This window comes from Sus scrofa, chromosome 14 (genome assembly GCF_054392235.1).
Source record: "Sus scrofa isolate SSC_HxYL_T2T_F1_AM1 chromosome 14, Sscrofa_HxYL_maternal_Yorkshire_Landrace_v2.0, whole genome shotgun sequence".
Classification (NCBI taxonomy): domain Eukaryota; kingdom Metazoa; phylum Chordata; class Mammalia; order Artiodactyla; family Suidae; genus Sus; species Sus scrofa.
The window spans coordinates 10,972,397-10,999,637 of NC_139396.1; the positions used below are offsets into that span (position 1 = coordinate 10,972,397).

Sequence of the window (27,241 nt, forward strand, 5' to 3'; positions counted from 1 at the left end):
GTCCGTTTTCTGTCTGGGGTAGGGTTTTGGCTGTCATGGGGAAGAACGCTTATCTTTTCATTGTTGCTGATGTTGTTGTTGCCTATTCCAGCGGTATTGATGTACTTATCTTCAGTTTGATTGAAAGGACAGTGAGGTACCATGTTCTGCTATTTCCTGCTGTGTCACAAAGTGATTCGGTCATACATACACACACACCCCTTCTCCCTCAGATTCTCTGCCCATATCGACTATCACTAACTGTGGGCTAGAGTTCCCTGGGCTCTACCACAGGTTCCTGTTGGCCGGTCATTCCATGTACTCCGTGTGCAGAAGCCAGTCCCAAACCCCCAGTCCCTCCTGCCCCGGACTTGGCTCCTTTGGTACCCATCGTGTTATTCAAGGCTGGGAGTCTGTTTCTGTTCCGTGCACACGTTCATTTGTGTCCTCTCTTTCGGTTCCACTTAGAAGTGGTATCATACGATGTTTGTCTTTCCCTGTCTACCTTCACTTAGGATGATAATTTCCAGGTCCATCCTTGCTGCTGCAGCGTTCATGATTCCATTCTCTTGTATGATTGTGTGATGTCCCCCCGTACATATGAACCTCATCCTCTTTATCCATGCCTCGGCCGATGGACATTTAGCTTGCTCCCTTGTCTTGGCTATTGGAAATGGTGCTTCAGTGGACATTGGGGTGCATGTATGTTTTGAAGGGCCTTTCTTTCCTTTTGATGAAGTCCAACTTTCTGTTCTTTCCTTCCCTTTTGGGATAATGTTTTTCTTGTCATGTGGAAGACCCCTTTGCCAAGCCCGAGGACCCAGAGGTTTGCTCCAATTGTTTTTTCTTAGGTGTGGTAAACGTTGCATCGTTTGTATTTATACACATTTTACATTTGCACTGAATGTTCCATGATGAGTTCATTTTCCTATGGGATAAAAACCCTATCCCTATTCCATTCTACTGCCCTTGAGCTTCCGTATTAGGACATCCCAGGTTGGTGTATTGCTATGGATCTATTTCTGCATTCTCTATCTGTACACTGAACTCTGTCTGCCTCTATCCCGCCAGCAATGCCAAGCTGCCTTCCATAGAGCGTTCTCATAAGCCGAATCACCTCCCACTTTAATGTGCTTTCTCGAAATTATGTTTGATGTTCTGGCTCCTTTATCTTTTCTTTATCCATTTTAGAATAATTTCATCCATGTGGGCCAAAAAGAAAAAATCAAAAAAAACACTTCTGTTGGAATTTGGCCGTATTCTGTGTTGAGTCTTCCCATCCATGTGTATGATACGTGTCCGCATTGTTGTAGGTATTCTTTCGTTTTATCATACAGATGCTCTATCCCAAATATGTATCCCCGGATTTCCCATTGTGGCTCAGTTTGTGATGAACCTGAAAGAGTGTCCAGGAGCATGTGGGTTCATTCCCTGACCTGGCTCAGTGGGATGAGGGTCCAGTGGTGCCACCAGCGGCAGTGTGGCTTGGACCTGGTGTTGGTGGGGCTTTGCTGTAGGCTGGTAGCTGTAGCTCCAGGTTGACCCCCTTGCCTGGGACCTTCCATATGCCATGGGTGCAGCCATAGAATGACCGATGGAACCAAATGCTTCAAGGTTTTGGCAAGTCTTGTGTATTGCATGGTGTTTTTCATTTTGGTGCCATGTTCTTTTGTGGGATTTACACACATGATGAAGGTGTTTGTGTGGCCCTTGTATACTGAGACTTTGATAAAGTGACCTCCATCTCTTCCGTGTGCCTTGGAGATTCGGTGGGCCTTCCCGTGGAGGTAGCCATGCTATCCATGAGCATGGAGAATTATGTTTGTGCCTGTCTCATCTGTAGGTCTTTCTTTGTTTTTCCTGCCATGCTGCCCTGGCTCGTAGCTACAGTACTAAGTAGAAAAGGAGAAATGAGAAAGAACTTTCTGACCTGTTTTGGATGGAGGAGGAAGACGTTCATTCTTTCGCCATCACGCAGGAGGCTTGGTGTAGCTTTTTGTCGAGATGTTCTTTACGGGGTTCAAGGAGTGTCCTTCTCTTCCTAGACTTCTGAGCGTTTCTTACATGAATGGGCGTGGCACATGTTCTGCAAGCGCCATTGTGACCATGTAGGTTTTCCTCTGTAATGTCTTCATGCAGCCTATAAAGTTGATGGTTGTGCATCGTAAGCCAAGCTAGTGTTCCTTGGCTAGAGTCCCTCTGAACATAGGGTATTGTCGTGAGCTTCTTTGTTCCTGCGTTTGCTGTATTTTGTGATTTGTATTTTCTCAATGCCTTGTGTGAAAATGAGGGTTGTTGATGGGCAACCTGGCATCTTTTGTATTCTATAAGCATTTCGTGCCATTTGCTTCGCTCTTAACACCGGTTTGTCTGGATTCTACCACCTGTTAGGTACTGCACGTTCCTTTGCCTACCATTCTATATATTTTCAAAGTTCTCCTGGAGAGGCCTCTTTGAGCATGGAGTCGTTCGAAGGGTGCATCTCCATGTCCACATATCTGGAGGCTTCCTTTCTTCTCATTCTCGTTGTTCTGCAATGGACAGCATATGCTTTGGACCCAGTGGAGTGAAATGCAGTGGCTCTTTGTTTCCTTATCGTAGAGGTTCTCCAAACATCCCAGGCAGGAACGGCTCCAATATGACTGTGACAGAGGAGTTCTCTGCCTATTTCCCTTACACTGTAACCATAAGGGGATTACCTGAACATGGAAATGCCAGGCTTCTGAAGATGTGTCTGACAGGGCCAGTTCACAGCCACCCCTGCCCATTGTTGTCTGGATCAGCTTACAAGTGGAGAGAGAGCCAGGGTTCAGGAGGGGGCCCAGATGCAGCGCTCTGCTGCTTTCTATGGCCGTGGTCCCATGTGGGCATTGGCTACCACCAGAAGGCTGACATGCAGGAGCCGGGTGCAGTCCCTGGCAGGGGGATCAGCACTCCCAGTGGGCAAAGCTCCAGCCTCTCTCCTACTGCCCAGGGCAATTCTGAGCTGTGGGCGCTGCCACCAGGCTCTGAAGGCCGATGACAGAGGCACCAGGAGGCACTCCCCAGCTCTGTCAGCCACAGTCCCTGGCTGTTGGCAGGGACTGTGATGGCCCAAGGAAGAAGGCCCACCTCCCAGCTGCAGGGAGGTGGTCTTGAGCAAGTCAGAACTGCCCTTTCTCGACTTCAGCAAGCAACATTTCCATCCCTGCCTGTTGCTTCCTCCCAACCCATGCGGTTGCCAGTCTTTCTTTGTCAAACCTCTTCCAAAGCACTTCGTGAAAGGAAGGGCATCCTTACCCTGACTGACTGAGAAGCACCTCTTGGAAATAAGCAAGTTTCCCCTCACCCAAGACTCTTAGCTCCTTCCAAGGACCATCCTTGCTCTCTCCTGCATGCTGCTGAGTAGCAAAATGTTGGGGACCCAGAACTCCTCCAATGAGTGGTATGCTAGCACTAGCTTCTGTGACAACAGGAAGCTCCTCCCCCCCAGGCAGAGGCAGTCAGGAGACCGTAGGTGATGGCTCTGTGCTCTGTGCCCCCTTTGAAACCCTTTGCATCCCTGCCATCTGAGGAAGGAAGGCAGTGCCTGGGAAATCACCCTGGTAACAGATGCGTCACTTGGCCTGTCTGGCAAGAGGTCACCTGTGAGCCAGAGGGCCCTAATCCCCTCTGGAACACACTGCTGCATCCCCACCACCCAAACAGGCCCTTCCAATAAGGCACGATGGCCTGGCCATTGGAATGGCTGGACACTGAAGGTATGCTGTCTGTGACTGGGACACAGGGGACTCGGTGCCTTGGTCTTGGAGACACATGGCATTGGAAAGGCAGAACCCAGGCCAGGGGCCCCACATCCTAAGTCAAATGGGTTTCTTCAGCCAATGCTTTGACTCCCCCTTGAGGGGTTTGGAGATGAGCCTTTCCCTGGTATCAGAGGGTCAGCTTCCCCTTGGTGTCTGTCATAGACAAAGTGTGTCCAGCCACTGTCTCTGTCTCACACAAGCTGCACCAATCCAGCCCCTGAAATTGGGAAGTTCCTTCACCCACCCTGGGCATGGCGGCCAGTTCTGTGATGCAGTGAATGTGCCATCCATTAATCCACTGTTTCCTTTTTGGTTGGAGGGATGCGTGGATAGATGGAGTCTCTGATTGGCATTGGAGGGCCCCACCTGCAGCATAGGGAAGTTCCCCGACTCGGGGTCGAATCAGAGCTGGCATTGCTGTTCTACGCTACAGCCACAGCAATGCCAGATCCAAGCCACATCCGTAGCCCACACCACAGCTCAAGGCAATGCTGGATTGCTTAACCCACTGCACAAGGCCAGGGCTCAAACCCACGTACTCATGGATAGCAGTCAGATTCTTCATCTTCTGAGCCATAATGGGAACTCCCTAAAATACTATTTGGTGATGGTCCGTACATCTTTCCTTTCTGCAAATTCTATTGCATTCTTTTCTTTTCCATTTTGAGTCAGCTGCATTGGGGCCTGTGGGCTGTTCCAGGCCAGGGGTCGAGTCCAAGCTGCACCTGCTGGCCTATGGCACAGCCACAGCAATACAGGATCTGAGGCATGTCTCATACCTACACCACAGCTGACGGCAATGCCAGAACCTTAGCCCAGTAAGCCATGCCATGTCTCATCCCCGCGTCCCCATGGATCCTAATCAGTGTCCTTAGAGCCGAGCCACACGAACTCCTGCTCTTTCACGTTTTAATGGATTGAAAAGCATGAGTGAATGGCTCACTTTAAGTGTGCCTGCACTTGGCATTAATCCTAGATTTTTGGCGTTTGGGGCATTTTGCTTTTTCTTTTTTTTGTTTGCTTGTTTTTTATTTTGTAAGTGTTGGCTGCCCCTGTGGCACACAGACGTTCCCAGGGACAACCCAAGATCCTTAACCCTCCTCACCCCAATCGAAAACTTATCCCTGATCACGTAAAGTCCCAGGTCTTCTTGTATCAAAAGCTCCCTGGGGGTGGAAGCAAGTGGGCTGGTGAGGTTGGGACCACTGAGCTTCACATGATGGAACCTCCCCCAAGCCAATCACAGGTCATGAGATTACAGTCACTCACTCCCTCCTTTGTTTTGTCCTCACTGGGACTAAGAGGCCGCTGCCTCCACCATTTAGCACATGGCAATAATCCCAGCAAGACGATAGGATGGTCCCCCACCCACAAGGCACCGAAGCAGAAAGTCCTGTCCCTACAGCCAAGCCTTTTCCTCTCTGGACAGGCCACCCCCACGGGACACCCTGGAGGAGTGGAGGATCACCCCAGCCTGTCATGTGGCCACTTCAGAGAGGCAGAGAGAAACTCTCTAGAGGTAAGGGCTGCCTCCAGCCTCCATTCTCACGACTGGTGAGTGTCCAGAGGGCTGAACGGCACAAAAGCAGCTCTCCATCCCCAGAGTGTTCCGGGATGCAGAGCATGGAACCGATGCCCCAGAAGCCCCCTAGCCCAGCAGGCTGGAGAGACAGGGATGATGAGGCTGTCCCTGGGGCTAGTGAGAGCTGTGTACTCCCAGGAGCAGCCTGGGCATCCTTGTCTCTGTGGAGGAAAGACTTAGTCCTTCACCTGTGGATCCAGACTGCATGGGATCTCACACATGCTTCGTTCCTCTCAGATCCCCTCTCTGTCCTCAGACGACCCATCTCTGAGGACACAGGCACATTCAAGACGACAGTGGACCAAGTGCATTTCACAACAGAATGATTTTATCCATATTTTACATCCCCCATCGCAAAGGAGCTACTGTGCCCACCCACACACACCCAGAACCAAGTCCCCACCACCTAACCCCACCCACCCACACCCCCTCCTGGCTCTGGTCATTCTGCCCTTCCTCCCCACCCCTATGGCAGCCAGGATGGTTGCTAGGACCTGGAGGAGCCCAAGGCTTCCATGGGGGCTGCCAAGTTGGACTGGCCCTGGAGGGCTGGCCCACCGTTCCCTACTGGCTGCAGTGCCACTTCCTCCTCCTCCTTGTGACACATGGGTCACACCTACTCCTTTTGGGCTGGGAAGGGTCAACCAGCCCCAGAGCCAGGGTGTGCCTCCCAGAGCCTCGCAGGTCAGCCCTAGGCCTGGCCAGGTCCTCAGCAGCAGCCAGGCCTCCACACCGAGCCCGCTTTCTAGACTTGGCAGCTTCCAGGGGGCCTGAGCTGAGGCCCATTCTCTGGGGCACGGGGGCCTGGGAAGCTTACTGTGCCCTCTGCCCTGCAGTGCAGACAAGACCCGAGGCAGGGACAGGGCTCTGTGGCAGGCCCCAGGGCAGCAGGCTGTGGTGAAGGCCCAAGAGGAAGGCCAGGCTGGGGAGCTCCTCCTCATCCTCACTGAACCCGTGACCCAGCCCTGGGGCTTCACTAAGAGGAGAGGCCTCCCTGAGAACCTTGCTGGCCCTGAGTCCTGATGGAGGGCCCGAGCGCTTGGTGCCTTGGCGAGGAAACGGCTGTGCTGTTCCAGCCTGAGGGGGCTCCTGATATCCTGGAGAGGGCACAGAGCCTTTGTGCCTGAACAGGCCCCTGTCTGTTTGGGGGTGCCTTAGATGGCCATGGAAATCCATCTGGGGTGTACAGGTTTCATCTCTGACCCCAGGCTGTGGGCCTTGCTCGTTCCTCTGGGCATCGTGTTGGGCCACAGACTCTGAAGGTCTTGAGTCGAGGTGGGGTGCCCTGTGATTGGGAGTGGCTGGCACCCTGTCGTCCTCCTCCAAGACCAGGACTTGTGTCTGCACTAGCTGGTGCGAGAGAGGTGGACAGTGAATGCTCTGCACCCTCCAGGGAGAGCCGGGGCTTATGGGCAGGGGGAGGTGAGATGGGACTCACATCCACAGACAGAGCCTGTGGCCCTCCTGCCTTCCTCCTGCACCTTCTCCCCAGCAGGGTCCTTGCCCTGTCCCCGGCTCCCCTCCTCCCCTTCCATTCCTCCTGCCCTGCACCCACCTGGGCAGCCTCCCGGGTGCAGGGCCTCTCTGTCAGGGGAGGGAGGGCCAGAGCCTTCAGGGCCTCCTGCTCTAGGGCTCTCCCCGGCCCTGGCTGACCTGGGTCGTTTCCTCCTGGATTTCCAGGGTCACCTGACTACCCCCCCCTGCCCCCAGTCTCCCTAGTGTCAGTCCCTCCCCTGGCCACCTTTTCAGGGGAGAGTCCTTCCTCCTGCTCCAGCTCCTCAGCCAGGCCCGAGAGATCCAACTCTGGTTCTGGGGAAAGCAACTCTGCCAGGAATCGGGGGTGAATGACCACCTCCACCTGGAATGGAAGGGAGAGGCTGTGAGCAGCCTTGGCAGGTGTGCCCTGGGAGGCAGGAAGGCCTGGGAGAAACGTGACTAGCAGAGGCCAATCCAGAGTTCCCCTCACAAAGGGGGAGCTTTCAAACTCCCATAGGTATTGTCTACTCTCACATAAACACACACACACACTCACAAGCAGGTGCACATTCAGACACATGGGCTCCAAAGCACAAACACATAGGCACCGAAACAGACACACAAAGGCCTATAAAGAGAGAGACACACACACATGTACAACTTACACATCCACATATACACATCCTATGCACCAAAGTACACTCAGACACACAGGAAGACACACAGATGTCAGGGTCAAGGACCAGAACCTAAATCCCATTATCCTGGGCCAAAGCCAGAACTAGGGTGCTAAGAGCATCTCGCCCTGGAATCCTGGAGTCTCAGACTCCAGGCCCAGCCCACCTTGGTGTCAAAGTCCTCCTGGGAACACAGCTTGTCCACGTAGCTGAGGAGATCCGGGTCTGGGAAGCAGCCGTCCTCGTCCTGTGGCAGCTCATATCCATCGTCTTGACATTCCATATCTGACTCCCCTGTGGCTGAGGGGCCAGGACCCACCAGTGCCTGCGGGATGTCCCCATGCTCCCTGCGAGCCTCAGGGGGAATCTCCTTGGGGGCCTTGTTCTCCAGCAGCTGCCAGGCCCTGCGTGGCCTTGGGTGGGTGTGCTGGACCCTGGGGCCGTGTTTCCTTGGAGCACAGGCTGAGGCAGAGCAGGAGGAAGGAAAGTGAGGGGACCCAGCGCCCAGAAGCTGACCCCTGAGCAGGCACAGGGGAGGGCATTGTTGTGGGGCAATGGATATGCATGTGGGAAGGGGGAGGAGCAGCCAGAGCCTCAGGTTTGGTGGGAGGCCAGATTCAAGTCAGGGACAGGTAAAAGTCAGGTGTGAGAACGTGTGGAACATCTAATGATCAAGGGTCTCCCCACCAGCACACTTGTTAGGCAGATTTCACAGGGGCCCCTTAGACAGGGAGGAGGGTGATGAGGTTCTAAATGGACCAGGTCCACACCGCAGAGGGGAAAAGGGGGACTGAGACACCCTCGGGGGCTATCCGTGTTGAAAGACCAATGCCCCCTTGAGTGGAAAGGACCCATCTGGGAACAGGGACCAGGCCTAGGCCTCTCTTACCTGTACCTTGACCTCCAGGGGGAAGGTGATTCACAGACTGAGTGCCCCTTTTGCGGGATGTGGGTTCCTGAGGAGCCAGCTTTGTTGGAGCTGGAGGAGGCATGCCCTGTGCCCGCGTTGTGCAGGACACGTTCCCCATCCTGATCTCATCCTCTGCCTCAAATTGCATGAACCTGGGGGGTGTTGAGGGACAGGCCCCAGTGAGAAAACCACCTGGGCTCTGGAGCCCACCCAGGGCAGCAGGACCGAGGGGGTGAGGAGAGGGTGTCCTTAGGTCTGTCAGGGCCCTGTGAGGTGCTGTCGCAGCAGGGAACTGCAGTGGCAGATATCCAAGATCTGGGCCTCCTCCTGCCTGACCAGCCCTGGAGCTGGAGGGCATGGCCCAGCAGAGACCCAGGTCAATCTCTGGGACCAGGCTTAGGGACACATGGTGGGCAGTGGGGGCCCCTGCTCATGTGCCCCCGGACCTTGTCTGACCCAAACAATGGAGATGGCCAGTGGCCTGGTCAGGCACGTGTCCCCACAGAGCCCTTGCCCGAACCCAGAACCTGGGGCTGGGAGTGAGAGTCTGGGAGAGCACGCATGAGACAGGGCCCAGCACAGGCTGGAGTGGGGATCCTAACATTAGAGGTGAGGCATCTCTTGCCACTGAGAGCTAGCTGCTCCTTTGGTTTTGTTTGGAAACTAGGAGGTTCACATGCAGAAATGACAGGGAGGGCCAGAGACCCATGGGCTTCCCCAGGGATGGCCAGTTGCCCATTCCAGCCATCGTTGATGAAGAGAGGCCTACCACATGCTAGGTCAGTGATGGCCAGGCACCCAGCATGAAGGGGTGCCAGGCTGCCGGGTGGAGTCCTCAGCCCTGCACAGCCCCCATGCCTTCAGGGGACCCCCTCCTGGGCTGCCGTGCTCCCCAAGGCCATCCTGAGGCCTCCCCACATCAGCATCACGGTAGGGCAGAGCTCCTGGGACAGAAGGGCTGGAAGAGTCAAGCTCTCCAGGTGGCAGAGGGGATTCTGGAGGCCAATAGGATTTGGGGATTCAGGGAACAGGAGGTGTCAGGTGCCAGCCTCCTCTTGCATCCTCTCTGATTGCTAGCACCATAGCCAGATCCTGCCCTGGGGCCTGCCCATCACCCACCACCCACCCCACCATGTCGCCCATGGCCCAGGACCCTGACTCACTTTGCTGCCATTTCATAAAAGGCCATCCTCTCAACGGTGCTCATGTGCTGCCATTCCTGCATGGCCTGCCGCATGCCCTCCTCCAGCGTCATGGTGGGCTTCAGGCGAGCCAGGGTGCGAAGCACTGGGCTGTAAGCCCTCAGGGTCAGTCTCTTGGTACAGCCCAGCCCCCAACTGCCCAACCCCACCCAGCTCCAAGGCCTCCATGGGCCCCACCCCTGCCAAACCCAGGCTCAAGAGGGGGAGACGAGGGTGTCTGGAGAGCAAAGGCAAGCCTTCCTGGTGCCTGGTGCCACCACCTCCCACTCACCAGAGGATGCTTGTCCACTCCCTGGCTATAGCTGGGACACTCTGGCTGGGGGCGGGTTGCCATCTCATATAAAACGCAGCCCCATCAATGCGGGAGGGCAGGCGCCAGTCTACCAGCTAACAGGTCTGAGAAGCCCAAGGATTCTTCTGCCCAGGTCTCTGCACTAGATGGCCTAGTCCCCCTTTTCGGAGGGACCTCGGGTCTAGGAGGGATGTTCCTGCCAGGTTCACAGCTCTAGGAGGATAGACCCTTGCCCGTCTATCTATGGACAGCTCGACCACCTCCCCGTTCACACTGGACTTCTTCAGAACAACAAGGACCGGGCATGCAGAAAGTTCCGTCCTGGGCCTGAATGTCCTAAGCCTTATCTGAAGTGATACCCACTGGCTGCCAGAGGCCCAGGTCCATGTTGAAAGGAGGTAGCACCAGAGAAGCAGGTCCCATTCAAACTCTGGCTCCTCACATCCGAGCAGGACCCTCTCGGACTGCTATCCTGCACTCAATGTTATCATGGCAGTGCAGAAAGTGAGACAACTGGTCTTGCATGGTGGTGGTAGCTGAGCTAAGGCACGGACGGGATGTCATGGACTGGACGTGGGACACATCTGAGTGCAGACGTGCCTCCTCATAGCATGGACATTGCTGTCAACCCTCCTTCTCTCGAGGTGAAAGGATGCCTGGAAACCTAAGCAGGGAGTCCATGCCAAGGTCCTGTATATGCGAAGGCTCCAGCTGAGCTAATGAGGGTCTGAGAGGTCACTTACATGAGAAAGCAGGAGAGAGCTTCCGCATCGGGGCTCTGGGGCAGGTGGCTGCGGGCCAGGGACTTGAAGCGCTGCCAGCGTCGGAAGTTCTGATAGACGCTCTTATGGTGAGAGGCGTCCTCCTGAGGGCCCGTGTGCTGGGAGGCATGCAGGCTGCCTGCCCCAGAGGTGCCATGTGGCCACGGCCCAGAGGTCCCTGGGGGCAGGATGAAGGCCATCTGGGCAGCTGGTGGTGCCGCTTGAGGAGGAAGGCCTGGGGCCAAGCCTCCCTTGCCAGCCTGAGCTGCTGCAATAGCTGTGGCAGCCACCCCGCTGTCCCCCACAGGGCTTGCTATGCAAAGGGGTGCAGGACACAAAGCACTCCCCATGAGGGCCCTGGAAGCATTCCCATTGAGGGGGGCCTGAGGGCGCCCAAAGGCCTGAGACTGGTGGGGCAATGCTGACCTCCCTCCTGACCAGACTGGGACAGGGATGTTGCCAAGCCCTGGGGCAATGGGGCCATGGTCAGCAGGAGTCACCCGAGGTGTCATGGGGTGAGGTGGCTGCAATAGGGTGCTGCCAGGCAGGAGTAATGGGGCCATGGGCGGTGGCCGGTGCTGCTCCCAAGCTGGCTGGGGTTGGGAGCCAGGAGTGGGGGGAGGATAGGAGCGTGAGGCCCCAGGGGGCATGACCACATCCGTGCCCGGCAGTGGAAATGCTGTGGAGAGAAAGGAAAGGGGTGAATGGAAGAGGAGAATGGGTGACATGGACGGAAGCTCTCTGGGGACTCAGAGGGCACACCTCAGTGGGAGAGGGCATTTGGCCCGAGGAAGCTGTGTGTTGTGCAGATGTCGTGGAGGGATTTTCATGTTCTGACCTCAGTGAGAGAGGGCATTTGGCCCGAGGAACCTGTGTGTTGTGCAGATGTCGTGGCGGGATGTTCATGGTCTTGACCCCCACACCCAGTTCCCTGCCCCTGTCTACCGAGAAATGCTCAGCTCAGCAGCAGGGATGGGAGAGCCTCCCTGAGGAGCTCCCTGACACCTCGTCCTCACAGGCTGTCCCCACGTCCTGGACCTGAGAGGTCATCTACTCTGAGCATGCCCCTCAGCAAGGTCACTGGCAGGTAAGGGCCTTCTCCAAGGTCCTTCCAGGCACCGTGAGGCCTTTGATGGACCTCCACTGTCTAAATCGAAGGGCCTCACATCCTCCTCAACCCTTCCTCTCGGGATGCTCAGCACACATCTGTTCTGTCATACTTTCCTGACCTCACACAACACCTCTCAAAGGCTGCGAAGATCGCTCTGCACACAGAACCCTTAGACAAACACCAAACAGCCCCACCAAGCATGCACCTGCCTCTCTGAACCACCCAGAGTGGACACTTCACAGGGGCTAAGGTGTGCCACCCCATCCCGATGGCCCTGTGTCCCTCCCGCCATGCAGTTCTGCTCCTCAGAGAGAAGTCTGAGAAGTCGGTGTGTGTCCCCTGCATTTTTGCCACTTCCCATCCAGGGTTGGCTTCCAAAGATGAGCACGGGTCCAGGGCGGCTCATGTGACAAGGGTCATGGGAGTGGAGGCTGCCTGTGGTCCTTCCCCTTCCAGCTCCCAATAATGGAAAGTGAGGAGAAACTGAGAAGCAGGCAGGAGTCAGGTGCCATTGTGAGAAAACCGCCCATTCAGGAGAAGGAGGTACATACCACGAGGCACCGAATTGACCTCCACAGATGCTCTAGGAGGTTTCAGAGTAGCAGACTAGATCATCTTCCTGCTTCTGTGCTACACTGCTTCACCCCCCCCTTTACAAAGGAAGCAGCCTTCCTAGGCATTCCACCTGCACCAGCCTCTCTCCACATGTAGTAGTAGTGACTTGAAATAGGAACACACTCTTCATCTCAAAGTCAGGCCTCAGCTTCTGCTGTGAGCCACCTGACACGCTGCGCCATGTCTGCAGAGATGTATTTCCACAAAAGGGAAACCAATACAGAACACCTCAGGCCCACGAGTCCTAGCTTGGATGAAGTCACCTGGTTGCCCATCCCTTGTGGAATCCAAGGCCACAGTTGCCTGACCGGAGAAGTGAGTTCTGGGCGGGATGGAGGGAAACGTTCTGGGCCATTGCAGCGAGAGTCACATCCCGCCCAGCTCAGAACAGACCCTTTCCTGAGCATGAGGCCCCAGACAACACCCACCAGCACTGAATCGTTTTCTGACTATACCCTCCCATTCCACGCCCCCATTAGCCAGAGGATGCGCCAGTTCCAATCCCTTAGAGAGGTCTGGTGAGGCGAGCTTCAGATGCCTGAGGACCACAAGGCGGGGCTAGGCTTTCCCCATGACCCACCCAGGGCCAGCCACAGGACACTGGCTACACACACGTTCCAAGTGGCTTGTCTCCCTTCTAGAAACCGCCAACCTGCCTGCTGCCATCCTGCCTCCCCAACCAGAGCAAGGCCTCTTGAACCACCTCCAAGCAGCTGTCCTCCCCAGGGCAGCTTCAGGTTTCTACAGGCTCCCCAGCTGAGATGTCCCTGGGGTGCAGTGCTGTCGCCTTCCTCTCCTTCCGTCCAACTCCATGTCCACAGTGAAGGGTCCCAACGGAAACCCAGGGATTTGAGGGAGGCCCTTTCTCTTGGAAAACAGCCCCTGTCTAGAGGCTTACTGCCTTCTGAAGCCATTCCCACAGGCATGGGCCTGGACCACCACGGGCTGGTGGCCTCAACGTGGACAGTCAAGAGCAGGACCCAGCGAGGGACCTGCCCCAACAGATGCTCAGGACGCAAGTAAAGGAGCCCAAGTTTGAATCTCAACAGTAGAATGCGGGCCTCCAGTCATTCTGCAGTGGGGGAGGGGCCGAGGGCAGGTGAGCCTGGGTGGGGGTGGGGTGCCATTCCATGCTGGCCTCTGCAGGGAGGCAAGAACCAGACGTTTCTTCCACCTTATGCAGGGGCCAGACAAGTGTCGAGTGCCTCATCAGGCAATGTATGTGTTGGTTTTCAGAGTCACAGCACCAAGGTCTGTCTTGATGTTCCCTTTCCCTCTGTTATTCATCAACTTGTTTGTTGTCCTTCACCCGCCTCAGCGTCCGTCCTGGCTTCAGGCTCCCTTCCCCAGAGGCAAGACTTTCTGAACAAAATTCACCTTTTATCATCTGATAACCACTTGGGTTTTCATGGCCACCTGGAACCCAATGTTTATGGTTTGGCTTCTCTCAGCAGACCCACCATTTGTGATTGGTGTGTGTCCGTCTTTCCTAAGGAAACCGTCCTTGTGTGCCAACCAGCATCCAGCAGGACCCACCTTCCTCATGTTCCCTTGTGCTGGAAAGGCCCAGCCTATCCAAAAAGCCACTGCACAGCCCACGTGTCCAAGACCAGAGATCAGTCTATCGTGTCTCCCGTATGATGACATTGCTGGTAAGTCTTGGAGCTTTTCCCTGTTAAATGTTTGAATGTAACATTTTCAACAAATCCTCCCTTCTTGGGGATCACAGTCCACATGTGCCGAATAGCATATGGAGTGCTGAGTCCTCCTCTCCCCTCTTTCCCCTGTCCACTCAGTCCTCGTTCCCACCAGGGATCAGAGATACCTGTTTCATTCCCATCTTTTCAGAGATCTTTTGGGCAAGCAACTTTGAATGCCATCCGTTTGCCTTTGCAGGTAGTATTCCTTTGTCTCTGGTTGAAATGTACCATGTGCACAGGGAACTCCATCTTGGACTTGTGATGGAAAAGGTTGGGGGATAATGTGAGAAAGTGATTACATATGTATCCTATATAGATATATATGTATCATATATCATATATACATACATCTGTCTGTACGACAGGGTCCTTTGGCTACGCAGCAGAAGTAGACAAAACATTGTAAATCAACTGCAGTGGAAAACCTAACCTCTTGTAAGATCAAAGAGTTCCTCTTGAGAAAGAGTAAAAAAGGAAACGAGAAAATTAAATTGCGTCCCCATAGACCTGAGTATCTTTCCTTTTGTTGCCTTCCTACTGATATCGTGGCTCCTCTGTTACTGGATGCATTTTTAACATGGGAGTTCCTCCATTCTCTTGAAATTCGATGTACTGAAAGGGCAGAGTGCTCAACGCCAGGCAAAAACAATAGTAAATGTGCAGCTCCATTTGAGTTTTTCATTTCCCACACACAGTGCCTGCATTTAGCCTGACCTGTGTCCCGTGCACCATTTTGGACATATCTTTACTGCAAGTACTTTCCCTGTGTATCTGAAATTTACCTTTCCCTTGGAATCAGCATGCATCTGGCAAGACTCGCCCATAAGGGTACCATATTAGGCTACAGGGAGTGGGCAGTTCTTGAGGGGAGGAGAACTCAGAGTGGAGACCAAAAGGTGCCTCTTGGTCCAACCCAAAAGAAAATAGCAAAGGGACCCCAAATCTGCAGGCTCTTAGGATGAAATGGCAATTGGAGAGCCAAGAGATACTATTGCGTCTTTGAGCTTTATGTGGTTAAGGACAGAAGTAAGGGAGGAGAAGACAAAATTTTCTCTTTCCTTATGTGAAAGAACCAAAAGTGTGTGTGGGCGGGTCTCTTGGGTTTAATTGCTTTCTCCTTTGGGGGGACACACGTGCTGCCTATGGATGTTCCTAGGCTAGGAGTTACATCAGACCTGCACGAGCAGGCCTCTGCCATAGCCAGAGCAATGTGGGATCCAAGCTGCATCTGGGACCTACAGCACAGCTCAGGGCAACCCCGGATCCTTATTCTACTGAAGGAGGCTGGCATGGAGTGTGCATCCTCACAGATCCTAGGGGGGTTTATGTCTGCTGAGCCATGATGGGAATTGCTGGCTTTTGTAGGTATGAAAACATCGACTGCCCGTGATGTGGGTGTGCCCTTTGACACAGTGCCAGCTTTTTATCCACCAATGTCCAATCTCCACGTGTCCAAACCCACTCGCTTCAACGTCCTCCCCAGCAAGCCCTGCTTGAAAGCTGGTGCATTTCCTGTCTGCATCCCATACCCTTGCTCTTGAGAATCGAGGCTCGTCCTTGCCTATGGTGCTGTCTGCATGGGAATCAACGTAGCATCCCTGACACAGCCAAACGGAAACACACCTGAGGAAACGTTCAGATTGGGAGTTAAGGTCAGCTTATCACGATGCAAGTGATAGGAATGCGTATGTCCGTCTGGTGTGGTGAGAGGCGAGGTCTCGGGAACATCATCAAGGGAGGTGAGGGGTGAAACCTCCTAGGACTGCAAGCAAATCTCTTGGGAGGCAAGAGTCCCTGTGTGCAGTAGCAGAACTACAATTCCTCCTGCTGTTAGGGTGTTGGGCAAGGAAGGAGAGGTTGAAAGGATTGTTGCAGATTGAGAAAAAGGACTTGTGTGGGTGCTTCCGAAGCTTCTTGCCCCTTGCAAAGGAACATGGACTCCAAAGAGGGTGAGAAGCTGAGGCGAGAGTATCTCCTGCAATGCCATGGTGAGCTTTGTAGGAAGAAACTCTGGATGGGGCACTGCACAACTGAGCACCATGGGAATAGGGCTCTCTATTGGAGCTTTTACACTGAAGAAACATTTCAAGGGTTTTCAAACAAGACCTTCATATGAGAAGATTGCTGAGGCCCCCATTGTACCCAGGCATTCAGGAAGGCCAGGCTTCCTTGTTGCTTCCTCCCCTTCTTCAGCCACTCCGGCAATTTGTTACAAGATTCTCACGCATAGCTCAGATGTAGTATTTGTGGGGGTTTCTTGTTTGGTTGGTTTTGAATTGTTCTTCCCCCAAGACAATGGTTTTGCTACTGTACAGCATGGTGACCCAGGTACACACACATGTACACATTCTAGTCGCTCCCATGAGCATGCTCCATCACAAGTTCCCAGTGCTACACAGCAGGATCTCATTGCTAATCCACACCGAAGCCAATCCTTTGCATCCCTTCACCCCAAGCTCCCAAACCACCCCACCCCCTCCCCAGATGTCGTATTGGCATGAGTCTTCTCAGGGACACTGATACAAAAGTTGCATTGTGGAAACGAGGTGCTCCCAAATCTTCCACATTTTTTGACTGATTTTGGACTTCTGAGGGCCGCATCCATGGCATTGGGAGATTGCCAGGCTAGGGGTCCAATCAGAGCTGTGGCCCCTGGACTATGCCAGTGCCACAGCAATGCCAGATCCCAGCCGTGATGGCAACCTACACCGCAGCTCACATCAACACCCGATCCTTAACCCGCCGGGCGAGGCCAGGGGTGGAACCCGCAACTTCATGGTTCCTAGTCAGATTCGGTTCTGATGCACCATGACACGAACTCCTTCTGTTGTTCATTATCTTATACTACCTCAGAACCCTACATGCCGACATCGGAGAGGCAGAGGGTGTCAAATCAGCTGCACTGTAATTAGGGAAACCAGTCATGGAAGTGGGTGTCTCAACGTCCTTTGGACCATGACCTCTGATTGTTCCTGCAGAGAGCTTCGGGGCAGGCACTGGCGGCTGAGGAGAAACATCTTTGGAGATGGATCACTAGCATCAGGAGACAGTGAACCTTCCACACCCACATGGAAATTGAAAGGCACCGAGAGATCCCAGGTTTGTGTCTTGTGGACGTTTCACGTCTGTGCCCTTGGGAGCTCTGGGTGTTGTCAGATAGATGTAAGGGTCTTGAGAGGTATCCTGTGGAGGAAGAAATGCTCTGATGTTGCCATGGACCAGAAAAGGGATCTGAGGGGTCAAGTTTCTTTGGCGAGCATTCCCAAGTCAGGTGGGTATGTTGAATCTGCTGCTACTTCTTTGTGGGTGGATGTCCACCGGAACTTCCACGATGTCGTGCAAAATATAGGGAGGGAGAGGAATAGTGTTCCCAAAGTACCTGCTGTCTTGTGACTGGCCAAGAGGGTCAAGTTTAGCTCACCAGCATAACCAGGACAACCAGAACCGTACAAAGGAGACACACCTGTGCACCAACCTTTATTGAACAAGCTCCATGTATTAAAGAAAGACATGAAGAACAAACATGCGTGGAGAATTGAGGCATTTGGAAATTCTCTAGGCATGGCGACAGGAGCACCATCTCTGAAGAGAGGTTCCCAGATCTCCAATTGCGTGCTAGAATGGTTCTTTAATGGATCCATCCAATTTGCTAGGGGAAAGACCCTTCTCTTTCTAGACGAGCAAATCCCAACCCAAAGAGTCCACACAGCCTAAGGTACTGTGGCCCAAAGGGCATGAATGTCCTTGGCCCACTTTGAGGATTCTGTGCTTAGGCTGGATCTCTGCAAACTCTTTTATGGGGATCCTATCTAAATGCATGGGTTTCACCGATGCAGTGTGACCGTGGGGGCTCATCTCCCAAGAGATAGGGTTTAAGAAGAGATGGCCACAGAAGCTCCCAGGGAGAAGACAGGAAGACAACACCAGAGAGCTTTCCAGCGAATGCAAATCCTCCATGACATTCCTGTCTTGGAGGGAGCTCCTGGGCCAGCTCTTCTGATGCTTCCTTCCCTCCCTCCTCTTCCCACCTGTCCCCTGCTGACTGAGCTGTTGTGCACAGAGACTCCCATCCTCCAACCGCTCCTAGTGTCTGTTGAGGAGGGTCCGCTTGGGTAGTCAGTAGCGCACGTGGGAGCAAAGAGGGTGGTTTCCCAAGGGGTGGCCTGCTTGAGGGTGGGGCCCGTCCTGGTGGCCTTTAGCATTCATTCCATGACAGCCCTGCTAAGGAATATGGGGACTCTTCAGCCATTGGGTGTGACCGCTCTGTGCTCTTGTGCACGCTGCAGACTCCTTGTGCCCTCCTCCATGTGGGTTCATGCCCGCATGGAGCTCAGGTCCGGAGCAGTGTTTCCACCACAGCTTTTAGCAGCACTGTGGATCAGGCTGCTGGGAGACTTGAGGGACTGTGGGGCCTATGGAGGCAGGGGGCTAAAGTGTGTGAGTGATTAAAATGGGTGGCATTCCAGTGTGCCTGCCGTTCCAAAGCGTAGGAAAGCTCGAAGGAAGAATTTCCAATTTGAAAACCCTCATGGGGTTCACAAGAAGTAGCTCAGGGCTCGGGAAAAGGAGTGAAGATGTACCATCCAGGCTGCTAGTTTCACTGGTGTCTTCCTTTTTCACATCCCAATGTCAGTCAGCACTTCTGTTCAAAGGGCATGCTTGGGTCTCTGTTGGGGGCAGCCTTGCTGAATGTAGTGCTGACCACCTAGTTGTAGTCGGATGTAAATCGTGATGGATTTGCAAGCCTAGGGGGGATTGGTACAAGGCCACCTGGTTGTCGGGAATCTGGTAATCCATCAAAGGTGAGGGTTGGTTGGGTTTTGTCTATGGATATGTGTGTAAGGGGAGATCATGCCTGTGTTTGGGTGAGCGTTTGTCTTTGGAGGGTGCTGAGATGTAACAGAGGCATAGTCCAGGAGCTGGCGTTTAGGTGTTTGTAAGTTGGTGTTCAGGGGCCTATTTTTCATGGATGTTTTCCGCCATGAAGTTGGGGATTGTGTGTCTCCTGGTGGACTTAGTAGGATTATCTGCCTAGGCCTCAGGGCGATGTTAGGGAAGTCCAGGGGCCGATCTGTGTATTTGTACCTTTGGGGCCTGTAGTGAAACTTCGTGGTTGGGACTTGACCCCAGCCAAAATTGAGAGTGGGACTGGGAATCTACCTTGCCCTCAGCTTGGCACCTGAATCCAGGATCCCAGGTTCAGAGAGGATTCGAGCGCACAGACTTCTTCTTTTTGGTGGCATCTGCCCCATATGGAGTTTCCCCGTCCACAGACGGAGTGCCACAGCAGCAATCGGGACCACTGCAGTGAACACTCAGAATCCTTAGCCTTCCGTGCCACAAAGGAACGCCTCGACCTGCTCAAACCCACTGTCTTTGCACTGTCAGACCCCTCACCAGGTGTCAGGATTTGATGAAGCTCTGGTTCTTCTGCTTCGTGGCAGGAAGAGTTTGGCAGGAAGCGAAGCCCCAGGTAAAGAGTGAGTTTAGGAGCATAAGACCCTGGAGGGAGATACACGTAAGCTGGCCAGGGAGCAGAGCAGCCCCAAGAACCAAGAGAGCTACATTTCTAGAATCCAAGGCCCAGTGGGGAGGGGAGAAGACTGCCTTCTTCCTCATTGGAGGGTGGATATCAAGGCTTCCATCTCCAGCTCCTCCTTGTGCCCTATATGGATGGTGTGCCCTGGGCTGTCACAGTGCTTGCACAAATCGGTGTGTATTCCCAGGCGTTTGGTCGTATATCAACTGGGGTAATTCATCTCAGGTTTCCATCTACTGTCCTCTTTTACCTAGGCGTGTCCCCTCTCCCCTGTGTTTCTGTCTGGGTGAGGTGCAGAAATGCTCCTTGTCCAGGACTCTTCTCTCCTTGACCTCATGCAGCAGGACTCGATCTCCACATCTGTTGTCTTGTGCTTGAACTCTTGGGGATTGTGTCTTGAGCGTGTCTGGCACTTGGATGCATCTGGTCTTCCTTCAAGTCGGGTAAGTCATGGCTGGGTTCCTTTTCTTGAGTGATCATCAGCTTTAGACCATTTCGAAGACCCCTTGAAAGCTTGTCTTTAACCCATCCCCCGTGGGCGGTTTCTGCTCTTTAAGGATCCTCCTCTGCCCTTCCCTTTAGGATGATTATTTGTGTGTTCATGGCCTGTCATATGGCTCTTTGCTTTTTTGTGTGTAGCACATGTTCCAGAGCCGTGCATGTGTCTTTTGATGTGTAGAGGGCGAGTCGGCCTATCTTCTGGGACAGGTGAATGCTATATAGGTCGGGGTGCCGTATTGGTATGCTTCTGGATTCTGCATGCTGGAAGAGTGCATGCCCTTGGATGGAGCCTTGGGGAGTGTGGGTTTATGGATATGCCGAGAGTGTGTTATATGCGTGTTTGGAGGAAAGGACGTAGGGTGCTAGGTTTGCACTTGTGTCGTGTACTGAGTAATTGCGGGTCTGCTTGGGTGTTTTGGAGAGTTGTGTGTAGAATGCGTTTGAGTGTGTATTCCAGGGGCATGGGCATTTGGAGGCATATTCGCTGGGGCTATGCCCTTGTAGTTTTCAGGAGGGACATGTTAGGCTTATATATGTGGGGACGTGGGGAAGTGTGTGTCTGCTGGAGAGATGAGGTTCTGTGTTTCTACAGGGGCGTGGGAGACGTGCATTTCTTGGTGTGAGAAATATGTGCTGGGGTTATGTGTTACGAGTTTGCAGATGGATGAGCTGGGTCCTAGGATCATTGGATATGTGGAAGTCATTTCCTGTGTGGTTTGCTGGCGATAGGTCCATGTGTCCTACGTGTGTCTACTCGTTTGTGTGTCTATCACCAGGTGCATGAATGACCAGGTTTTGTTCCTATGGTATGGAGGTGTTGGGAGTGTGCCACGTTGCTTCTTGGCAGAATGCCGAGGTGTTTCTACAGGTCCTAGGTACGAAGAGATGGTGTGTCCACATTGAGGGTGAGGGCTGAAATGCATATGCAGTTGACACCCACACAGGTGCAGTGTCCTGGCAGGGCGGTTGTCTTCTGGAGAGGTGGCACCATGTGTAGTGTTTGGGGCATCTGTATGTTCAAGGGTTGGGAATATTTGTCTGTGTGTGTCCATAGGTGTTTGAGACGTGTACATGTGTATTAGTACGTGTAGGCGGATTGTGGCTGTGTGTGTATTTGAGGTCCTGGGGCTTCTGTAGTATGTATTTGGAGGGATGTCAGAGGTAGGTGTGTGTGTTTGGAAACAAAGAAATCTCATAGGCGATGTGTGTGTGTTCTGGAATCCTGGCCTAGAAGTCCTGTAGGGCTGTGGCCTTGCCCATGGGCTGTGCGTGAGATGACTGTGTAGGAGCTGGTGGTAGTGAGCCTGTATACGAGGTAGTCATTGTGTACCACTGGTCGGTGTTTGTGTTCAGGCCCCTGTTGGGTATGTGCATGTGAAGACCTCAGGTGGTCTAGTTTTGTTTGTGGGGAAGTGGGTGGAGTGGGGGGTTGGCCTTTTCTTGTCTTTTCAGGGCAGACCCATGGCATTTGGAAATGCCCTGGCTATGGTGGAATTGGCGCTGCAGCTGCAGCTGCCAGCCACGGCCACAGCAAGGCCAGATCCGAGCTGCATCTGGGACCTGCTCCATATCTGAAGGCAATCCTGGATCCAGGGATTGCACGTGCCTTTTCTCCTATACGGGTCAGGTTCATTCCAGTGTAGCCCCGACGGGAATGCCTGCTGGAAGTTTTTTCCTCACAACGTCATTTTCAGTTCTTGGCATCAGCCCAGTCATCTTTTCTAGGTCATCGGAGTTTAGTCTTGGCAGATTGTACTTTGCTAGGAAGGTGTCCATTTCGTCTAGGAAGTCTGTTTTCTTGGCATAGAGTTGCTTTTAGTAGTCTCTTCTGATCCTCTGTATTCTGGGATGTCCATTGGAAGCTGGTGTGCATTTTGATGGTTATTGATTTGAGTCCACTCTTTTTTCCCTGATGAGTCTGGCTAAGGGTTTATCCATATGGTGGATGTATTCAAAGAAGCAGTTGTAGCTGCATTGATCTTTCCGATGGTTTTCTTCGCTGCTCTTTCCTTTCTGCTCTGATCATTAGGATGTCTTTCCTTGTGTTTGTCTTTCTCTGGTTGCTTTGGGCATAAGGCCAGGTTGTTTGTTGGTGGTTTTCCTTGTTGGCTGAGGTAGGCTTGTATTGCTGGAAACGTCCCTCTTCGATCTGCCTTTGCTGCATCCCATAGGCTTTGGATTGTTATGTCTTTGGTGTCACTTGCTTCTTGGGATCTTCAGATTTCCTCTTTGGTTTCTCCAGCACTCCCTTGGTTGTTGAGTAGCATGTTGTCGAGTTTCCGGGCGTTGGTGTTTGTTGCCATTGTTTTCTTGGTGGTTGATTTCGAGCCTCATAGCGTTGGGTTCATACAAGCTGTGGGATAGGATTTCCATTTCCTTCCATGTACAGTGGCTTGCTTGGTGACGCAGCATGTGATCGGTCCTAGGGAATGTCGGGTGTGCCCTTGAGAGGAGTGTGTATCCTGCTTCATTGGGATGGAAAGCGCTCTACCTATGGAGGAAGTGCCCTGTGGTCCAATGCATTATTGAAGGCCTGGGTTCCCTTGTTGATTTTATGTCTGGAGGACCCGTGCGTTGATGGGAGTCGGGTGGGAAGGCCCCCTGCTCTGACTGTGTTAGTGTCCATTTCTCCTTTTACGGTTGTAGCAGTTGCCTTCTACATTGCGGGGATCCTGTATTGGGTGCATATAGGTTTCCAATTCCCATCTCCTCTCCTTGGATTGATCCTTGACCGTTACGTAATGACCTTCGTTGTGTCTTATTAATATGCTTTATTTGAAGGTCTCTTTTGTGTGATGGGGGTGTTTCTACTCCGTCTCTCTTTTAATTCCCACGCACGAGGAATATTTTCTTGCATCCTCTCACTTTCAATTTGTATATGTCCCTCAAACTGAAGGGGGTCTCTTGAAGACAGCAGGTCTACCTATCTGTCTATCCCTCTACCTATCTGGATCGAGATCGAGATGGAGATCGAGATGGAGAACGAGACGGAGCTCTCGATCTCGACCCAGAGAGAAGGAGATGCGTCTTCTTTTTGTATGCATGCAGCCAGTCGATGTCTTTCGCTTGGGGCATTTTGTGCATTTGCATTGAAGGTGCTTCTTGATCTGTATGTTCTTATGGCCATGTTATTAGCTGTGTCAGATTGGGTTTTGTTGGTCTTTTCCCGTCCTCCCTTGTTCTCTGCTCTTGTGGTTTGATGACTGCCTCTAGTGGGGTGTTTGTTGGGTGTTTTTTGATTGTTATTTCCCCGAGACAATTTTTTCCACTGCCCAGCATTGTGACCCAGTTCCCCATACATGTGTAATTCGTCTTTGTGCCATTATCATGCTCCATCATAAGTGATTCGACCTCGTCCTCAGTGCTACACAGCAGGATCTCCTTGCTAATCCCTTCCAAAAGCAGTCGTTTGCATCCAATAACCCCAAGCTCCCCATCCATCCCACTCCCTCCCCTCGCTCTAGGCAACCACAAGTCTATTCTCCAAGTGCATGAGTTCCTTTAGGTGGAAAGGTTCCTTTGGGCTGTATATGAGACTCCTCATATGAGTGATGTCGTATGGTAGTCGTCCTTCTCTTTCGGACTTCCTTCACTCAGGATGAGAGGGTCTCGTTCCACCCATGTTGCTGCAGATGGCATTAGGGTGCTCTGTTTTATGGCGCAGGAGTATTCCATTGTGTGTATATACCGCTTCCTCTTTGGCTCTTAATTTTTATTTCCCCGATACAATCTTGTTTTCTACTGTACAACGTGGTGACCCAGTTACACATACCTGTAGGCATTCTATGTTCTCACATTATCATGCTCCGTCAAACATGACTAGACAATGTACCCAGCGCTACACAGCAGGATCTCATTGCTAATCCATTCCCAAGGCCATAGTGGGCAGGCATTAACCCCAAGCTCCCCATCCACCCCACTCCCTCCCCCTCCCCTCCCCCTTGGCCTCCACAAGTCTATTCTGCAAGTCCATGAGTTGCTTTTCTGTGGAAAGGTTCATTTGTGCCGTATATTAGATTCCAGATATAAGTGTGTGGTATCTTCTTCTGGAATGGATCCCTTAACCGTGAACTAGTGTCCTTCTTTGCCTTTCTTGATGGCCTTCATTTTAAAGGCGATTTTGTTGGATATGAGCAGCGCTACTCCTGATCTCCTGTCTTGTCCATTGGCATGAAATATCTTTTCACATCCCCTCCCTTTCAATCTATGCGTGTTCTTTGCCCTCGGGTGAGCTTGTCTAGGCAGCAGATTGAAGGATTTTGCTTTGGTACCCAATCTGGCCCTCTGTGTCTTTTGATGGCAGCATTCGGTCCCGGAACAATTCAGGTGGTCATTGATAGATGTTTCTTGATTGCCATTTGAAGCCTTGTTTTCCCGTTGAGTCTATGTTTCTCTTTTCTTCTTTCTTTTCCTTTGAGTGAATGGGTTCCGTTGATTCTCTGCTGGAGTCCTTTCCTTTTCCGATTTTTGAATGTAGTGTTGGCCTTTGGATTGGGGCTGCCCTGCTTTGTTACTATGTTAACCCCTTCGTATGTCTGCTCACTTTAGCCTGACCGTTACATAGGACCAAACGCGTCATTGAAACAAGACAAAGGATCTACATTTCCTTCCATTCCTCGCCCTCATTGTATGATTTGATGTAGTTTATTTCATTTTATGTTTTTGACATCTTCATGGTTAGATCTGTACGCTGGCTTCTCTAAGTCACTGCTTTCCAATGGTTTTTTTCTTTTTTCTTTTTTTTTAATTGGAGGACCCTTTGAGTATTTCTTTCAGAATGGGTTTTGTATTGCAGTACTCTTTCAGTGTTGGTTTGTTGGAGAAATTCTTGATTTCCCCTTCGATTTGAAATGATAGTCTTGCTGGATAGGGTATTTGGAGGAGGCAGATTATTTGTTCTTTCTTTCAATGGGTCTCATCACCCCCTTCTGGCCTGTAGTGTTTCTGTAGAGCAAACTGCTGATAACCTTATTGGGGTTCCCTCATCATGAACGCCTTGCTTTTCTCTTGCTGCCTTTGGCCTCCTCTCTTTCTGTTTCACTTTGGCCATATTTATCAGAAGAGGTCTTGCTGCGTGCCTGTTTGGGTTCAAGTTGTTTGGGGCTCTCTGTCCTTCCCGTATCTTGCTATCACTCTCCTGTAGTTGTTGCTTTAAAACCTCGATTGCAAGACTTCCTGTTGTGGTGCCCTGGAAACTGGCAATGGCCCCTGCCCCTCTCCCCCACCCACAAGGACCAGACCCTCCCTTTGGCTGATGACATGAGGAGATTTCCCACCAGATGGCCCGGCCCTGAGCTCACTAACTCTAGGAAGTCCCAGCCACTCTGTTTCTAAACCCAACTGACCCCCTGAGCAAGACCGGCTACCTCCAACAGGCCTGGGTATGGGCATCTTCTGAAAAGGCTCAACCAAGACCTTGAGAGAACACCAGATGTCTAAAGGAATGAGAAAGGAAGAGGGTCCCGGTTAGGGGTGTGCTGGTGCAGCCCAGGGCCTTGCCAGAGCTGAGGTCTGCAGGGGCTTGAGCTGGCCAGGCTCCACTCCCACACCAGCTCTCTTGGGCCCTGTTGGTACCTATGTCCCTTCTCGGCCTTGGACAGTGCCTTCTTCTGGACCTCCAGGGGTTCTCCAGGCTCAGAGTCCCATCTGCTGATAGATTGAAACCTGTGATTGTCCTGAGGGTCAGTCAGGAGCTTCCTCCATCAGGACGCCCGTGCCTGCCTGCATGGCTTACACAGGCTCATCAGCCATGGGATGCCAGGCTTTGGAACTTCCCAGAAGTACAACTGAGTGACCGTGCATGGCAGAGACTCCTCTGACCTAGCTCTGTTGCTTGCAGCCTAAGTCCCCTGTCCTCCGGAGGGAGGTCCCAGGGGGGTGCCCTCATCTGTGACCTCCCTTTTTCAGGGTGTCTCATGGGGATGGCCCGCTGGGGCTTAGACGGCTGACACGCCCCCTACCCCAGCATCTTCACCAATATCACCTGCTTCTCCCATGGGACCGATGAGATCCAGAAGCACATGCCTCTCCCTGAGCCCACGGTCCCTCCACCTCACACCCAGGTCCCATCGCAGTCTCTGCAGGCTGCTGGCTCTCCTGGGCCTGGCACAGGCTTTGTGCCCCCAGAGACTGGCCCCTGCTGCTGTCCATGCTCGAGGTCCTGCAGCAGGCCTGGTGCAGACCCCCCGAGCTCCTGTGCTCCTGTCTCTGCCTCAGACTCCAGTCTCCATTCGGCAAACAGCCACTCCTCCCCCACCAGATCCATCAGCTTTCCAGGGCACCATCTTGGCCTCCCTGTGCAACAGTGGCCACCCCACAAACCAAGCCTGCAATCTCCAATAACCAAAGGAAATCAACTCATCGTTTGGTGCCCAGCCTTCTGAGATCCCGGTATAAACCAGCTGGGTTGGCCCTGAGGCCTCTCTCCTTGGATTCCAGATGCCCATCTCCGTCCTGCGCCCTCACATCAGCTCCCTTGTGGGACTCAGGGTCTAAATTTGCCCTTTCTTTAGGGGCACCCATCCTATTGTATTAGGGGCCACCTTAGTGACCTGATTTCAGCTCTTTCTGTACAAACTCTGCTGCAGGGCTTGCTCTGGTGTTGCCTTGGAACTGAACCCGAGAAGGAACCATGAGTGTTCAGGTTCGATCCCTGGCCTCGCTCAGGAAGGGAAGGAGCCAATGTGGCCATGAGCTGTGGTGTAGGTCTCAGACCCGGCCTGGATGTGGCATTGTGGTGGCTGTGGTGTAGGCCAGCTGCCAAAGCTCCGATCGATCGATGGATCGTTCGGATGCCAAGCCTGGGAACTTCCATATGCCGCCCCAGCAGCCCCATCCAAACAAACAAACGTAGGCAATGGAAAGACAAAGAAAAGCCTGCTCCACCTAAGGTCATGTTCGGAGGTCCTGGGGGAGAAGCCTTCCACATATGAACTTCGGGTAATAGAGTTGTAGCCCCTATTGGCAGGTGTCTCCAGTGCCAGGGATGAAGGGTCTCTTGGAAAGTAAAGGAACATCAGTCCTGGGGTTGGGATGAAGGAGGATCGACTCCCCAAAGTGAGGGGGGGACGTTTCCAGAGTGCAGGGCACTCGAGCCGGATCAGAGCCCATG

General features: G+C 52.9%; 1 protein-coding gene across 1 annotated transcript; it reads right to left on the reverse strand.

The window, feature by feature from the left end:
• Positions 1-6,636: 6,636 nt before the first annotated feature.
• Positions 6,637-12,572, reverse strand: LOC146396300 (NUT family member 2G-like; the record flags this gene model as incomplete). The annotated part of the gene is made up of 7 exons (XM_084995448.1): positions 12,563-12,572; positions 10,647-10,977; positions 9,573-9,701; positions 8,531-8,561; positions 7,666-7,869; positions 7,088-7,204; positions 6,637-6,696 (listed from the first exon to the last, which is right to left on the reverse strand). Coding segments are annotated over exons 1-7 (882 nt in total), but the record flags the coding sequence as incomplete, so codon positions are not given.
• Between the last annotated feature and the right edge of the window lie 14,669 nt (positions 12,573-27,241).